This window comes from Propithecus coquereli, unplaced genomic scaffold (genome assembly GCF_000956105.1).
Source record: "Propithecus coquereli isolate 6110/MARCELLA unplaced genomic scaffold, Pcoq_1.0 Scaffold372, whole genome shotgun sequence".
Taxonomy (NCBI): domain Eukaryota; kingdom Metazoa; phylum Chordata; class Mammalia; order Primates; family Indriidae; genus Propithecus; species Propithecus coquereli.
In genome coordinates, this window is record NW_012149419.1 from 774,228 (window position 1) to 790,925 (window position 16,698).

A 16,698-nucleotide genomic window follows, 5' to 3' on the forward strand; every position below is an offset into this window, starting at 1 on the left:
GAGGATGAGTAAACATACACGGACCTGAGAACAGCACCTGGCACACCTTTCGTGCGCAGTGTTAGTTGCTACCAAGCACGGCTGGGCGTTAGGGAGCAGTTTTAGAATCCAGAGCCCCGGGGCAGGTGATACTTGCAGTGACCTTGTGAGAGGCTCCCACTGGCATCGTCTCTCCCGCTCCTGCACTGGCTTTTCCTGGAGAGGCTGTGTCCTCACCCCAGGCCCAAGGAGCCAGGCACGGAGGAGAACAGGCACATGGAGGCCGTGAAGGCCACAGCTGCCCAGGGGGGCGGCAAGTGCAGAGCGTGGGCGGGGTGCCACTTGGGAAACTACCACAGGTGGGCTGGTTGCTTCTGCTGCTGCTGCCACACCCTGCTCCCTGCTGCGCCACCCCCTGCCCAGGTCCTGCTTGCTCCTTGCCTCAGCTCCCTGCTGGGGAAGGCAGGCCCCAGGGGCTCTGGGCTGGGTCAGAGGTCCTGGAGGTAAAACAGCTGTTCCTGGCCTGCCCTGGGCTACGAAGTGGCCCGGATTTCCCCTTCCCCCAACTTGGCACTCCAAGTCAGGGCAGCCATGCGGTGACTCACACCCCCCAGTCCTGCCCCGGGTTCCAGCTGCCAGCCTGGGCTGCGAGCACCCTGGTGCCTGGTGCTCGGGATGGGCCAAGCCAGCTCTGCCTCCACGGGCTTCTCTGGGCTGGTCCCACTCCCGCTTTGTAGAGATAGGGAAACTGAGGCCCAGAGAGGCACAGGGTGCCCTCCCCAGGCAGGGTCCTCTGCCCACTGTGCAGTCAGCGCCAGGGAAGCAGGCCACTCATGCTGGCCACGGGCCCCAAGCAGAGCTGGCCCGGAAGGGAAGGAAGACCTGGCTCGTTAGCTCTTGTCCTCCTGGCTGCGGCCCCAGGACAGGGCCCAGGGAGGCCAGGAGTCAGCACAGCTGCATTCCCCAGCTCTACCAGAGAGGTCTTAGCTTTCCCCAGGAGTCCTGGGGACAGCCAGATCTTGAGGACCAGAGGGATGGTTGAAGTACAGCTGGAAAAAAGCCAAGGGATGGAGGCCCAAGCTGGGCTGCGAGCTATGTGGCCTGGGCCAAGCCACTTTCCCTCCACCACTGGCCGGGTGCCCCCATGTCATGGGTGAAATGATTTTATGCCTGTGCTGAATTCAAGAAAGCAAGCAAGGAAGTGCCCAGCCTGGCTGCCTCCTCGATGGGCCCCTAAGGTCTGCAAGGGACGAGGTGCTGGGTGAGGGAAGAGGATGACCGCCTGGTGTGCCAGCAAGGTGCATCAGCCCTCCTTGCCTATTCCTCCCATGCAGCTGGTATGCTGATTTTTGTTTATCTCCATCATACAGAGGGAAAGAGTGAGGCTCACGGACATAAAACGACTTGCCCAGCCTGTAAGTCACAGAGCCAAGATCTGAACACGAGTTTGTCTGGGCCCCAAGTCGGTGACCCACACGGCGTCCTCAAGCCCCCAGCCACATAGCTGCTCCCGACAAGCTCCTGCTGTGGGGAGAGGTCTCCCGAGGAGAAAGCAGCCCCAGGAGCAGAGAGGAGGCTCCTCCCCACGGCGCCCCTTGCCCACCAACTCAGATGGGGCGGGTGCCCAGGCCCCCACGACAGTTAAGACCAAAAGTCAACCACTATTTTTATGAGCTAACTCCCTCCTTGGAGCCGTGGGAAATCCCGGCCTAGCTAGGCCCGTTACACTTGCTCAGTGCCACCGGCCATCCGCACTCACCCAAAAGGCATCTCTGAACAGCAGCTGGGGCATCATCCTCAGGCGTCTGCCGCGCCACAGCGCGCTCTCCTGCCACAGGCCTGCCCCAGGGCCAGGCGCCAGGAGCAGCGTCCCAGTCCCCCTCCCGCTGGCGTCTGCAGCACTCTGAGCTTAGAAGGCAGCCGCAGGCCTGCGACCAGCTGCCAACGGAGGAAAAAGCTCGACCTGTTTGTTTGGGGCAGAATCAGCAGGAAAATGAGGAAGGAGCGGGGCTCAGTGATGGGAGGGCGGGCCCTGGTGTCCGCCGGCCCCTCGCCAGCCCTGCCACGATGGAGGACACGGGCTGGGACCCAGGGCGGGGAGTGGGGATGCCAGCCCGGGTGGGAGGCAGTGGCCGGGGAGAGGCAGGCTGGAGCTCGGGCCGGCCGGGCAGGCAGCCTGAGGCCTGCGCAGAAGGTTTGAGCAACGTCCGCGGGGCAGGCCCCGGGGCCCTCGCCCACAGGAAGTGGAGCTGCCGTGCTCCCCTGTGCGGCCCCGCCTGCCACCTGCCATCCTGCTGCCTGCCTCTGCATGCCCCTCCCAGTGCCCCGGCTCAGTTTACTCTCAGAGGCCACGAACGTAGGGAGCTTGAGGCCCACTGATGCTGGGGGCAAGGAGAGGCCCAGGAGCTCCAGGTGCTGTCGCCCCCCAGCCCGGCCCCTCTCCAGGCCCGGCCCAGAGATGCTAGACTTTCTACCCTCACCAGGAAGCCATTCCGCAGGGGCTCACCCAGGCCTGGGCATCTGTCCCTCATCAAACCCTGGCTACGTGGTGCCCCGGACCAGGTCCTGCCCGCAAAGAGCTTGCGGTCTGGGGACAGGCAGCTATGCTCCGGGGGACTGTGGGAGCACAGAGGTGAGGCGAGCGGGTAACTAGCCAAGAGAGAGCCCTGGCCTCACGGGCACTGCCCCTCACCACCGCCACCGCCACCACCGCCAACGCCACCACTGCCACTGCCACCACCGCCAAGCCTCCAGGTGAGACACTCTCTGGGGCAGGGAAGCCCCCTCTGATGATGGAGTCATCAGGCTCGATGAATGGGACTGGACCAAGACAGAGACAAAATTATAAAGGCAGAGAGGTGGGCGTTTGGAGACCAGGCTGAGGCCCCAGTTTTTGTTTAGTTTGGGCCCCACCCTTCGGTAGCTGAAGGACCCTAATAGAACCCCCAGGGCTCTGAGCCTCGGTTTCCTCATCTGCCACTTCTAGTCTTTGGAAAGGAGACAGTGCCAAGAATATTTCTGGAATTTCCAGTTTTCTAGGAAGGTGCTGAGGGCAGTCTGGCACCACCTTGGGAGGAGCCCCAGACACAGCCCCGGGAAGCTAGGCCCTGCCCACTCGGGAGAAGATGCCGGGAGTCCTGAGCCCGGGGGCTGGTGAGAAGGGCTGAGTCAGGGCTTGTCCACGAATCACCACCCTCACTGATGTCTGCCTGGCTGCTGACTGGGCGATAAGAGCCCGGGCTGCTGCAGAAGACAAAGCGAAACCTGAGCCAGGGTTTAGAGAGGGGGCACGCCCAGGCCTCTGAAATAGCCACCCAAGAGGACACACATCAGGAGAACCGCAGAGCAATGGGGCTGTCCCCGAAGCCCCTTACCTCTGGGATCCTTGGACTTGAGCTAACGAACATCTTTGGCATCTGAGGCATGCCGGCCAGGTTTCCTGTTACTCGCGGCTGACGACAGCTAATGGGCAGAATCACCTGGAACTCCAGAGTCCATAGGCCAAGCCTGCGCCTCTCATCCCAGTGGCATCACCAGCTCCAGTGAAACTGGGCCTCCCTGAGCTCAGTGTCTCGTCCACCAAATGGGGTGATGCCTCCAGCTCTGGAGGCAGACTGGAAACCCTCTGTTAACAGAAAGCTCCTACCCTCTTTTGGCAGGAAACTTCATGGCCGGGCTCCCTGCCCTGCTTTTCCAGGTGTTCTTCCCATCACCTCCCACAACTTCTGTTCCAGCCAGGCTGTTCCCTCTTCCCCACGGCGCCCTTCCCACTCCAACTTCCACACCTGTGCTGCTCTGTGCCCAGCCCCTCCTGGCATGCCTTCCTTGATCTTCCTTACCTGGGCAAGTCCTCCCACCCCTAAGGCCACCCTCAAGGCTCCCACACCTGAGACCTTCTTTTCCCAGTGGTGCGGGTCCCGCCAGGGCAGCCCTGGACGCACCACCATGCTGAGTGTGGGCTGGAGCAACTGGGGAAGTAACGTGAAGAACAACTCAGAGACTCTATAAAGTTCTCTGCTAGGAGGGCTTCCTTCCCCTCCCCCTTTCCCTTTGCAGCTCCCAAGGTCGGACGACCAGACGGCCAGTTTGGCCTTGGAGCCCTTGCCAAGTGCCGGGTGCGCCATGACGCTTTTTGCACGGACCTCCTCACTTACACTATCATCGTCCCCACTTTCCAGATGTGCAGACTGTGGTGAGAGAGTGTGTGCACTCCCCCAAGCAACAGCCAGCAAGCGCAGGGCTGGGCTTTGGTCCCAGTCTGATTACGAAGCCACACTTTTAACTTCCAGGGTTGTCTCTTACCGACAGCCTCTATTTAAAAAGGGCTTCATCCTGCCTTCCTCCGGTTCTGCCTCCAGAACCTCTCACTCCAGTCCACAGATGGAAAAACTGAGCCCAGGGCGGCTGCTGGTGCTTTTGGGTGAGAGTCCGGCCTTGGCGAGTGCTGTCCCGCCGCCACTGTGTTCTCCGCACCCACTGAGGATGCTTTCGGGGGTCTGACACGGAGGAAGTGCGTCTTCACTCACAGGCGCGGTCCAGCTCCAGCCCAGCTCCTCTGAGCTGCTCCTCCACCCACCATCTTCCTCCGTGGGCTGGAGGCCACGGAGCTGCCGCTGCCCTCAGCTACAGCTCCAGACACGGCCACATGGAGAGGAAGAAAAGGGACACCTGCGCCTGTGCCTCATTTTCCCCAAAGTCCCTCCAGCTCCCCTTCCACCCAGCCCCCCCCCGACCTCCCCTCCTGTCTCATTGGCCAGAAGTGGGCCACATGCTCATCGCTGGCCGTGGGAAGGGACTCCCTGTTCGGGCGGCCCTGGATGCTGGGAGCCAACCGCGGTGACCACCCAGCCTTCTCCCCCGCCCAGGGCCACAGACGCGGGCGGATGTGATCTCCGCCCTGAGGGGCCACTGGCTGACGGACAGGTTCCAGCACATTGACTGCCACACTAGAAAAAAAATTCTTTTCCTTGGGACCATGGTGTTTTATTACGAAAACAGAATAAAAACTTCGAAAACAAAATGATCCTTTCTAATTTAATGAAAAATTTGTTATTATTTTTTATTGTTTTCTGTGCGTGAGTTATATGCAACTGAAAAAAGAGTTCTCGCGGCTCCCAAGGCGAAGAGACGTGCGAGTTACATGTGCTGCATGTGCTGCACGAGGCCCCGGGCTCGAAACTAGCGAGAGTTAAATCCAGCTCACGTGGCAGTTCCCGTGCGAGCAAGGTCTCTCTCCACGGGCCGGGTGAGACCAGAAGAGGATACTGTGATAACGGGGAGAGCGATGAGGCCTGGCTGGTAACCGGGCGGGACGTCAGGGAGGTGGAGGAGCCAGGCCAAGGCACCTGGGCGCCCTCCCTCACAGCCGCACTGCACCCAAGCCCAGCCCCTCCAGAGGGGAATCTGGTCCTGAAAAGCACAGCTTTTTAGTGACTGTTCCAGATGCTTCAAGCCAACGCGCCCTGAGATCTGGGCAGATGTGCCAGGCTCGGGGGCAATCCCCCACCCAGGCAGAGCCTGCCCTGCTTCGGATGGTATTTGAACACAGCTGCTGGAAGAATTCGAGCAGTAGCAGGTCAACGGTTAAGAATAAAATGCAAAATCAGTTGTTATAACATTTATTGCCACAGCCCCAGCCTAGCCGGACTCGGCGTCTGAAGCCCCTTCATCCACCCATCGGAGCCGCACGAGTGAGCCAGGCAGTAACGCTCGCCACCCCCAGGGAGTGTCAGCACCTCCAGGGCGGCGCAGTCCACCCGCTTCATCTCATCCGTCGCTCAGCGCCAGGACCAGCTGCATACTTTGCAGGGCCGGCACAAAATAAAAATGTGAGGCTCAAGTAGCAGGGGAAAATTGCCATTAAAGTACTAGAATACAGAACTTTTTCCTTTCCCGCGGTCTCTCTCTCAACCTGCAATGGCGTTTTTTATTTGCTGTTTAATGTTACACTCCCTTGGGCATAGGAATATTTGCAGGACAAGCCTCTACCCGCACTGGGTTCTGCGTGAAACCCACGGACTGTAGGGTTCTCCTCCTGCCACCACGCCGCCCTGCGCTCGCCTGCTGGGGACATCCAGCCAGACGCTGCCGTTTCCCATGGACCTGCCGCCAACCGGCGCTGGACGCGCAACCCCCAGGGGTGCTGCAAGCTCCATGCCGGGGTGCACTAGAGACCTGGGCGATCGATGAGTGAGAGGCTCACCCCCCCACCCCGTCACCTGCTGAATGTGCCGCGTGTTGTCGGCCTGGGGCGGGGGCAGCGCGGCCAGGCCCCACCCTCAGATGCTACCAGGCAAGCCCTCGACCCTGACTGTCCCCACGCCTGCACCCAGGTCCCTGCTGGGGGCAGAGGGTGGCAGTGGTCACGAGGCAGGAGTAGAGTGGGAGGCTGGGAACCAGTCCAGGTGAGGCGGTGGGAGGCAGGACCACACGAGCCAAGGCTCCAAGCACTCGGTGCATGCTCCATTGTCCCACCGGTCTGTACTTGAGAACCACAAATTCAACAGTAATGTTATTAAGAATTCCCAGACGGCAATCGCAGAGCACTGGACCCGAGTGCTGCGCCCTCCCGGAGGGAAGCGTTTCCTGGAGGAGTGTCCCTCAATCTGCCATCCACTTGTGTCCAGAGGGGCGTTCATGAGTCGGCTATTGAGCGAGACCTTGGTGGGTGCACGGCCGTGGTGCTCCCATGCTGTTGGTTGCCCACCCTTTCAGCCCATGGCTGAATTGGGATGTTCCAGAACCCAGCCATGGGGGTCCACTGTTCCTGGGGGAGATGCCTGCAGCGTCCCGCCAGGTGGCTGGAGGCACATGTCCACTGTGCCGGGGCACCCACCGTCAACCCCGCCTGCCCTGCCCTCGAGTGGAACAAGCCCTGCTGCGCGCACCCCCAGCATTCCTGAGCCTCCCTGTCTGGGGACATGGAAACGCACCAGGCACCGCGCCTGCCAGTCTGGCGGGGAGGCGGCCCAGGGAGGGAGGGTGTGCTGAGTGCGGGCAGCAGCATGTGCCCGCAGAGAGAGGCTCTGGCCCGTGAAGAGAGAGCGGCCTCGCCCGGGACGTCCTCCCGCAGGACAGCAGCTGGGTCTTGATTAATGAGAAAGAGCCCACCCGTGAGACCAGGCGGGAAAGGAGGTGTCAGGGTGGAAAGCCAGCAGGTGCTATGTCAGCAAGGCCGCCCCTTTCAGGAAGTCCAGAGTAACAGGAGTAGCCTGCCGGGGTCTCACCGGGTCAGGCTCTGTGCAAAGCACTTCGCAGGCCTTATGTCTCCCTTGAGTGCCAAAAACCATGTGAGGTATTACGGCCCCTTCAACACATAAGGAAACTGAGGCTCAGAGACATCAGATAACTGGCTGGATCCCATTGCTAAGTGGGGTCTTTCCTCCCCAAAGTGTGTGCTGGAGGGCCAGGGCCTTGGGCAGAAGCAGCATGAGGAGGAGGGAGAAAGACAGGAAGCCCCAGGGGAGGAGGAAGTGCAGAACCCAGGGCCCTCTGGGGCAGGGAGGCGGCTCAACTCCGGGAAACATCCCTGCCCCAGAGTCCTCAGCGGGGGCTGAGGGTGTGGCCCCGGCCTTCAGGATGTGATACAGACTGTTTTTCGGTTTGCCCCTGAAAGCAGTTGCAGAAGCGTAAGGCTTCTTCCCATTCACAGGGCTCTTCTGAGTTGACAAGGAGCTTTCAGATTTGCTAATACGCAGCTAGTGTGACTCTGAGTTTCCAGGCATTGTCAGTCGTCAGAGTGGCGGTCAGGATTCTTGAAAGACGTCAAAGCGGTGCGAAGTGGCCAGGTGGAGCTGGCCCAGTGCGTGGATCACTGAGGCCCAGCAGGCGTGGGGAGGGGTCTTTCCTGAGTCCCAAGAACCGCCAGCCACAAGCTTGCTGTCAGAGGGCAGAGGCATCTGGAGGTTCTCAAATGGCACAGAGGCCACCTACCAGAAGCCTTCATAAAAAAAGCCAGAAAGAAGACCAGGGCCCAACCTAGCCCTATGGACTGACCCCCAATGGCCCAACCCCTTACCCTTTCTAGCCTGTTTGTTTTGTTTTTTCCATTATGACAGCTGCCTCTCAAAAGAGCTTCAAAATCGCTTTTCAGCATCCTCTCCCCAGTTGGGTTGGTTTTAATTGGAAAACAACTTGTTCGCAGTGAGGCAAAGCTCGATCTCAGCCCAGCTGGTGTCTAATTCTCCCTGAGAGCCTGCAGCTCAGGCAAGGGTGCTTGACTTCCGTCTTGGCTGGGCCAGAAAATCAGTGGGCAGAGGCGGGAGGGCGGCGGCGGGCGGGCAGAGGGGCCAACGCCGGGACGGGGCAGCACCGCCCAGGAGCTGGAGCGTAGGGGGACAGGGGACGAGCAGGGGCTTGGCTCGGAAGAGTTCCAGCCTCACCTCGCTGAGACTCAGCTTCTCTGTCTGGAAAACAGGGGTGCCCAGCCTACCTACTTAACAGGCTGTTCTGTAAGATGTTTATGACGTGCCCACACCAGTGTTTGGTGACGGGAAAAGCACCTAGCCAGGTCCCACCCACAGAAGGCTCCCGGCCCACGCCGACGACTGCACCTTTGCGCCTGAAATGATGCTGCTGACGGCCCTGTCTGCCCAGGCTCAGCTGGAAAAGCTTCATTCTCGGGACCCAGAGAGCGGGACCGTGCGGAGGAGCGGCTGGTAGCCAGAGTAGCGAGACTTGTTGACCATGAGACCCCACGTTCTCAGGGTTCCGGCGCCAGTCTCCCTAGCTCCCTCCCAAGCCCAGTCCTGGAAGCGCCCTCCTCGGGCTGTCTCTAAGAGGCCCGTTTTCTCCTGTTCTTTTTTTTTTTTATAATTTTTTTTGTTTGTTTTAGGGACAAGGTCTCACTCTGTTGCCCAGGCTGGGGTGCAGTGGCGCCATCACATCTCACTGCAACCTCCAACTCCTGAACTCGAGCCATCCTCCTGCCTCAGCTCCTGAGTAGCTGGGACTACAGGTGTGCCACCACGCCTGGCTAATTATTTTTTGCAGAAACGGGGTCTTGCTATGTTGCCCAGACTGGTCTCAAACTCCTGGCCTCAAGCAACCCTCCCACCTTGGCCTCTCAAAGCACTGGGCTTACACGCGTGAGCCACTGTGCCCTGCCATGTAAATTTTTGATATAATTTTAAACTTAAAGTACAAAGAACTACTGTCCCCTTTACCTAGGTTCGGCAGGTTGTTTAAATTTACCCCAATTGCTTTATTATGTTTCTCTCTCCATTTTTATATTAGTTGGGTAAGATGGAGACATGGTACGCTTTCACCCCTAAGTCTTCAAGTGTGTATTTCCTAAGAACAAGGAAATTCTCGTATATAACCACAGTACAATTTTCACAAATGTAAGAAATGTGACTGTTTGGAGTAGACTTTGAGGAGAGCGTCAAGGTTTTGTATCAACAAACGAGCCAAGCAACCTTAGCTCGTGGCTGCCACTGAGCCCACGCGAGTGCCCGCAGTCTGGTGGAGCCCAGAGGAGCAGGAGTCCTTGCATCCAAATTATCAGCATTAACAATAAGCAACATTTTCATTCACTCACCCACACTCGCGGGGTGCCCGCTCTGTGCCAGGCTGGCAGGAGCAGGCCCGACGCGCAGGCTGAGGGAGTGGCCCTCAAGCTAAGGGCGCTAGCAGGGCGCCGAAGGCCTTGAAGCCCAGTAGTCCCTTCTCTTGAGGACTGAGGCCACGTCTCTTTAGGGATGCCTCCGTACTCCCTGACTTCAAGGTCTCATGGCCAAATTACTCAGAAATAGGAAAAGAAGGAAAATGATGTTCTTTGCTTTAAACATAGTTAAGGAATGATCTGACACCTTCGCCCAGCAGAAAACATATTACCAGGCCCAGAAGCTAGTGCAGGGGGTAGGAGGGAAGTGGTGAGCTGTGACAAGCCAGATATTTCAAAACTGCGAGGCCATAAAATCAGGAACCGGCATACTCAGAAAATCTGACTATACTGACCAAGCTCGTTTGGTACACAGACTATTATTTAGTTTTCTTTTCTCTATCCGCATTTTTCAAAGCATCTGTGTAGGACACAGGTTTGTATTCTCTAAAGTTTCTCTCCTACAGGGCTGCCATGTACAGTTAAGCAGTGGTTCACTGCTCGAAGTGTGCTAGCCGTGATGTGTGGCCCGGATCCCCCTTCAGGGAAGAGCCCGCTGCCCCTCTGCGGAGAGAGAGGTCCACAGATAGTCCCAGCTGTCCGTTCCTCCAGAGCCCGCCTCAGCTGCAGAGAGCCGCCTGAGGTTTTCTGAGGTTTTGCCCTCCCTGGGGTAGCCCACGTCTGGCAACTGATGTGTTACAGCGGAATTGACCGGGAACACGCCAAGAGGCACAGGAAGTACTGGCAAAACAGGTTTATATATGCCAGCGGGCTCAGAGGGGATTTTCTCCCAAATTCTGAGCCCCGAACAAGGAAGGTAGCAGTCTTTTCTCCATTTTGGTTAAAGGGGGAGTGGGGCACAGTTACAATGAGGTTATCTTTAGCGGGGGCAGGGTCTCGATCCACCTCGGCACCTGCAAACAGCTTACAGAGGCTAGAGCGACAGCTGTCTGGGGAGACAGCAGGGAGATTTGTCAGTGGAGTTTTCTACTCAGATGGAGTATCAAGGCCTGTCCGGTTAGGTCTGATGCTGGACATCTTCGATGAACACCACTTGCTCCAGTGCAGGTTTAGCTGAGAATTTGCTGAGTCTGCAGCACAGGTTGGCTTCCCCCTGCCCAAGCCTGCTTCCCCACTTCCTTTCACCCGTGTGGATCCCTAATAAGCATGTCTCAGTGTCTGCTTCCGTAGAACCCAACCTACACAAGGGTATCCTGCCAAGGGATGAGTGAGGTCTGAAAACTGGACCTTATTCCTCTAGCCAAGCAGGATGGTTCAGCCAAAGCAAGAACCATTTTCTTTTCCTTTTTTTTTGAGACAGAGTCTTGCTCTGTCGCCCTGGGTAGAGTGCAGCGCGTCATCATAGCTCACTGCAACCTCAGCCTCAGCCTCCTGAGAAGATGGGACTACAGGCGTGCACCACCACGCCCGGCTAATTTTTTTCTTTTTTTTGAGACAGAGTCTCACTCTGTTGCCCAGGCTAGAGTGCAGTGGTGTCATCACAGCTCACTGCAACCTCAAACTCCTGGGCTCAAGGAATCCTCCTGCCTCAGCCTCCCAAGTAGCTGGGACTACAGGCGTGCGCCACCATGCCCGGCTAATCTTTCTATTTTTAGTAGAGACGGGGTCTCGCTCTTGCTCAGGCTGGTCTCGATCTCCTGACCTCAAGTGATCCTCCCGCCTCGGCCTCCCAGAGTGCTAGGATTGCAGGTGTGAGCCACCGCACCTGGCCAAGAACCATTTTCTAATCTTCATTCAGGCACAGTGTAAGCAGCAGCCCCATGACTCTCCTTGCCCCTGCCCTGGGGCTCCCCACCTGATACATCCCCCTCTGTACTCCCCCCACCTCTGCTCCCTCGGCCATCCCCTGTCCTCTCTGCTCTGGCTGTGGTCACTCTCTCTCAGCAAGCCCCTTCCCTCTGAATTTTGTTCCAGGAATCCTGCAGAAGAGGCTTCTCATCGTTCCAAGAGACTTAACTAAACCAGCATTAGTCTCCCGTTTCCAGCAGAGGAACTGTCTGGGTAGATATTTAAACTTCCTCTGAGGGCCAGATGGGAGGTCATTCATCTCTTGAGGACACTGCCAGGCCAGAGGGTGCCTGAGATGGAAGGACACCCAAGGACTTCTGCAGGCGAGTACACCAGTGCCCAGCATAGTGAGGCTCTTGTCCGGGGTCCCACAGTGAGCTAGTCACAGAACCAGATGCTGGGTGGCCAGTCAGAGCCCCCTGGCACCCACTCCTGCTCTGAGGCCAGCAGCTGGCCACTGGTAGCTGGATTCACCTTGTGTCCTGGCACTGAACCAGCCTTCTCTTTCGGTCCCATCCCCTGGCCTTGACCTCTCCTATGCCCGCCTCCCCACCAGCCCCCTCTCGCCCCTCTCCTTCCAAGTCCCTTCTTTCTTCCTCTTCCAGGCGGCCTGGCAATCTCTTCCCCGGTCCGTTCTGCCCACACAGCCCTTTGTTTGCCACCTCTGGTCCTGGCCTTGGTCTTGGCTTTGGCTTTCTGCCCCGCTGACCGCAGGGCTCCTGGCTGGGTCTGTGCAGGGACACACACGCCCAGGTCGGTGCGGATTGCTGAGGCCTCACCCTGCCGAATGGGAGAAAAATACTTGCAAACTGTTCATCTGATGGGGATTAATATCCAGAATATACAAGGAACTCAAACAACAGCAAAAAAACCCCACAAATAATCTGATTTTAAAATACGCAAATGAGCTGAAAAGACATCTCTCAAAAGAAGATATACAAAGGGTTAATAGGTCTATGAAAAAATGCCCAACATCACTGATCATCAGGAAAATGCAAACCAAAACCATAATGAAATATCATCCCACCTCAGTTAGAATGGCTGCTACCAAAAAGACAAAAATAACAAGTGATGGTAAGGATGGGGAGGGACGGAGCCCTTGTGTACTGTTGGTGGGAATGCACATTAGCACAGCCATTAAGAAAAACAGTATAGAGCTTCCTCAAAAAACTAGAAATGGAATTACCATGTGATTTGACAATCCCAGTGCTGGGTGTAGATTTAAAAGAAATGAAATCAGCGTGTCAGAGACGTCCGCACTCCTGTGTTTCCTGCGGCGCTGTCGCCGTGGCCCAGACACAGACTCGGCCCCAGTGTCCGTCAGCAGGGGAGCGGGCCAGGAAAATGTGGTGCACACACAAGGGAACACGGTCCCGCCATAGAAAGAATGAAATCCTGTCACCTGCGACGTTGAGCCTGGAGGGCGTAACATTAGGTGAAAGAAGCCAGGCACAGACAGACAAACGCCGCGTGTTCTCACCCACGAGGGAGCTGAGAGAGTTGCTCTCACAGAGGTAGAGAGAACAGCAGTTACTAGGGTGGGGAAGGGGTCAGGGACAGTGAGAGGTTAGTTAATAAATACAAAATTCAACTAGGTAGGAGGAATGAATTCTAGCATTCTATAACAGGGTAGCGCGACTATAATTAACACCAGTTTATTGCGTATCTTCAAATAGCTAGAAGAGCAGAGTTTGAATGTTCCAGACTCAAAGAAATGATAAGTGTTAGAGGTGATGGGTACGCTGATGGTCCTGACTCGATCAGCATACATTGTGTACGTGTATCAGATATCACAGTGTGTACATACGTACAGTTATTGTGTACTAATTAAAAATAATAATACAAGCAAAAACCCGCAGGCTATAAAATCACGCGTGCAGGTAGGTCTCAACCATGACAACGTGCTCGGCAGCGCAGCAAACAAGGCATGAGTCTTCAGAGCTCTGCTTCCTGCACACGACTGCGACGGCGGCTTGCAGCCCCGTGGAGTCTCTCTGCTCTCTCTCCCCGCTGGACCGTGAGCATTTAGGGTGGGGGGCCCTGGGGTCTCGGTTCTCTTGACGGAGCAGCACCCAGGACAGACCGTGGCGCTGAGTGGTCGCTCAATCCACATCTGTGGAAGGAAGGAGAAAAACAAAAGGAAGGGGCTGGAAGGTTGGGACCTGGCCCGCAACCACTCTCGTCCTTGGAATCAGAGCCTCCCACGTCCTGCCCCAGGCCCAACGCCAACTCCATTCTCTCCCCGCCTCCCCTCCCCAGCATTCTCTGCAAAGCCTTTGGCAGCTTTGTCACCTGAGCAGTTCAGGATGTCTCGGAGTACCCGGGGACATGGGGCCGGTGTCTGAACAGCCGTTCAGGAAGGAACAGGCTCTGTATGCATGTCATTTCCTCTAATCCTCACGGCAGTAAAATATCGGAATTGTAATCCCCCGCTAGCAGCTGCAGAAACTAAGCCTTGGGGGCTGTAATTTGCACAAGTTCTTAAGGCCAGTAAGTGGCAGAGCTGGAACTCAAACCTCCCCGTCTCCAAAATCCATGCTTGTCTTAGAGACGAGACTGCGGAAGCGACCTTGGCAAGTCCCTTCTCCTGCGTGAGCCTCGGTTTCCTCTCTGGGTAAGGAGGCCGCTGGTCCTCGGAGGGCTCAGCGACTCATCTCCACCCACTCCACAATGACGAACATCCCGACTCATGCCACCCCCCCACGCCACAGTAGGCAACCTGCAACCCCGGGAACGTAGGACTGCAAGCTGGCCACGTGAGGCCATGTCCACCCAAGCCCTGGCAGGTGGCCACAGGCTGCAGAAGAGCTCCTGCCCCTCCTTGACGCCGGCAGAAAGCCCAGGGCATAAGAGCACCTCGCCCCCACCTCGCGTAGTCATGTGCACCTGGGGTTACCCAGCCATTGCCCCCATCCCCCATCTCCACCCCTGGGCTGGCATCTGAGGGTCACGGAGGAGCCTCACTCTGGCTTTGCTCAGCTCTTACGGCTAAGAGGCTGCAAGAAACACCGTATCTCCCCCTGCCCCCAACACACACGTGCCTGCAGGGACAGCCATCACCACGGTAGCCCACACCTGCATAGTCTCCCATCTTAGCCCGGCAAGGTAGCCAGGACAAGGACAGTAGCCCTGTGTTCCGGGTGGGGACCCTGAGAGCCAGAGCAAGACGGCAACTTTGTACAGACTGCCCAGAGTTTAAGTGCAGAACTGGGACTGAGCTCCAGCCTCCCGAGCCAGTGTTACCGCTTTCCTCCCGGAGCCTGCTTGTCCCAGTCAGGTGACACACCCACTGGCCCTGCCCCAGGCAGGGCACCGGGGTGGGGAGGGGGGGCGGGGGGTCGGGAATGAGCACAGCGCCTCTGCCCTCAAAGGGTTACAGTTCAGAGGGGCAGGAGAGGGAGGATAAGGCCTCGAGCAGGAGTTAATACACGAGGGGAAGAGGGGACGGGCTGCCAGAGCTGTTTTATTAATCGGATGGAGAGGGGAGGGCAGGGCGGCCGTGAGACAGCCTGAGCAGAGGCGTGGCAGAGGGACACACGTGTGGGACGCACGTCTGAGAGAAACAAAGCTGACGGAGTTGAGTAGGCCACATTTCTGAACCGCTTTAAATGCCAGGCCAAGAAGTTTCAAAGATCCTCTGTAGATGAAGGTTGCCATCATAAAACGTGGTTTAGCACCATTGATTTGGCAGCAAAACAGTGCATAATCGGGAAAACCACAGCAGCCCTGGGGGACAGGCGGGCGGGGTAAGGCCGCAGGCAGGGAGGAGGCAAGGACGAGGACGCTGGAGAGGCAGAGGATGGGGCCAGGCCAGGACGATGGAAAGGGAAGGATCGATGGAGGGGAGGGGTGAGGGCTGCCTCCTGACACTACTTTCCTCGGCTCGCGTGGCCAGCCTCAGCCTCAGCCCATCCGGGGGACAGAGTCCTGACGCGAGGAAGGAGGCTAAGAAGGGGCCAGCAGCAGGTCTCACAGGCTCTGGCTGGCAGGCGCCTTCCTCTCTGGATGAAGCACATTAACACGGTATGTGCCTGGCGTGGCACCTGGCACACAGGAGCACTCAGTCCTTAGAGCCTGGCCTATACTTTGGGACCCCATAAATGCCACTTCCTCTGGATATGGGACTCTGTCCTGTCACCAGCCTGCCAGAGCTAGAGTTGGGACCCTGGACCCCAGGCCAAGCTACTTATGGCCCGGATGCCAGGAGCCACCTGGCCGTCCATGTGGCCCTACACCCGCCCCCACCCCCCATGTGGGCCCTGCCTGCTGGACCACACCATCCCTGGGCTGGGACTCCAGCCTCACCAAAGGCTGGGGTAGTAGAAAGGGAGGGAGACTGTAAGCCATATAAACTTGGGTGTGAACTCAGCTCTGTCTCTGGCCAGCTGTGTGTTCTTGATAAGTTATTTAACCTCTCTGAACCTCATGTCCCTCTTTGTAGGAAGGCGCCAGCCAAACTCACGTAATGGGATGTTAAATGGGGCTTTTCTGTTATCTCAGCGTTTTGGCTGACGCCCAAAGGTGAAGACGAGAAAAGACGTTAGGAGTCTGCCTGTTCATGCAGGCCCTGCGAGACAGCCTCCAGGTAGGCCCTGCACTGTGCGGGTCCCAGCGAGGAGACTGGTGAAGAAGGACGATTTTAAAGAGGGTTCTGCGGAGTGGTGATGTTTCTCCTCCCTGCCCCTCCTGCAGACTTAGGAATCGAAAATGGCATTCGGGCTTGATCAACATCTCTCTCTCCCCTCATTCATTCCCTCTCTCTGTCTCTCAGCTCTGCTTTACTCGGGGTTGGCTGTATTCTCAGGCAGGCTCTTCCCATGGTGCCACCCTTGGCTGTTCCCATCCTCATCCCTAGTTTCCCATTCTCAGAAAAAAGGGATATGGTTCCTGTCCAAAGTTGCAGCCAGTTTCCAGCCTGACTCTCCTTGGCCTGACTTGAGTCATGTGCCCATCTCTGAACCAATCCCTGTGGCCAGGGATGGGGTGTCCTGATTGGCCAGGTCTGGGTCACATGTCCACTTCAGGAAGAAGAGGAAGAAACTCAGGATGCCGTAGAAGATGGAAAGGGATACCGGGCAGAGGGAACCTCCCATCAGGCACTGCATCAGCCTCAGGAGAAATGCCTTCCCAGTGGCCCCACCCCGGCCACCATGTCTCGAGTGGCTCCTCCCCGCCACTCTCCATCAGGGCACCTGCCTGGTTTTCCCATCATTCTTATTGCAACTTACAATAATGTATTTATTAGCTTGCTGTCTCCTCTGCCCTCCCGGGTCAGCTTCCTGACAGCAGGACCCACATATCACATGTTC

At 57.4% G+C, this 16,698-nt stretch overlaps 1 protein-coding gene across 3 annotated transcripts in view; it reads right to left on the reverse strand.

Moving 5' to 3' along the window:
- The window catches only part of PSTPIP1 (proline-serine-threonine phosphatase interacting protein 1), a 37,519-nt gene extending 35,363 nt beyond the window's left edge, over positions 1-2,156 (reverse strand). For all 3 annotated transcript variants that reach the window (XM_012651876.1, XM_012651875.1, XM_012651877.1), the window contains exon 1: positions 1,739-2,156. In XM_012651876.1, coding sequence (XP_012507330.1) covers positions 1,739-1,774 — 36 coding nt within the window. In that variant the 5' untranslated portion in view covers positions 1,775-2,156. The remainder of the gene's footprint in view (positions 1-1,738) is intronic.
- Between the last annotated feature and the right edge of the window lie 14,542 nt (positions 2,157-16,698).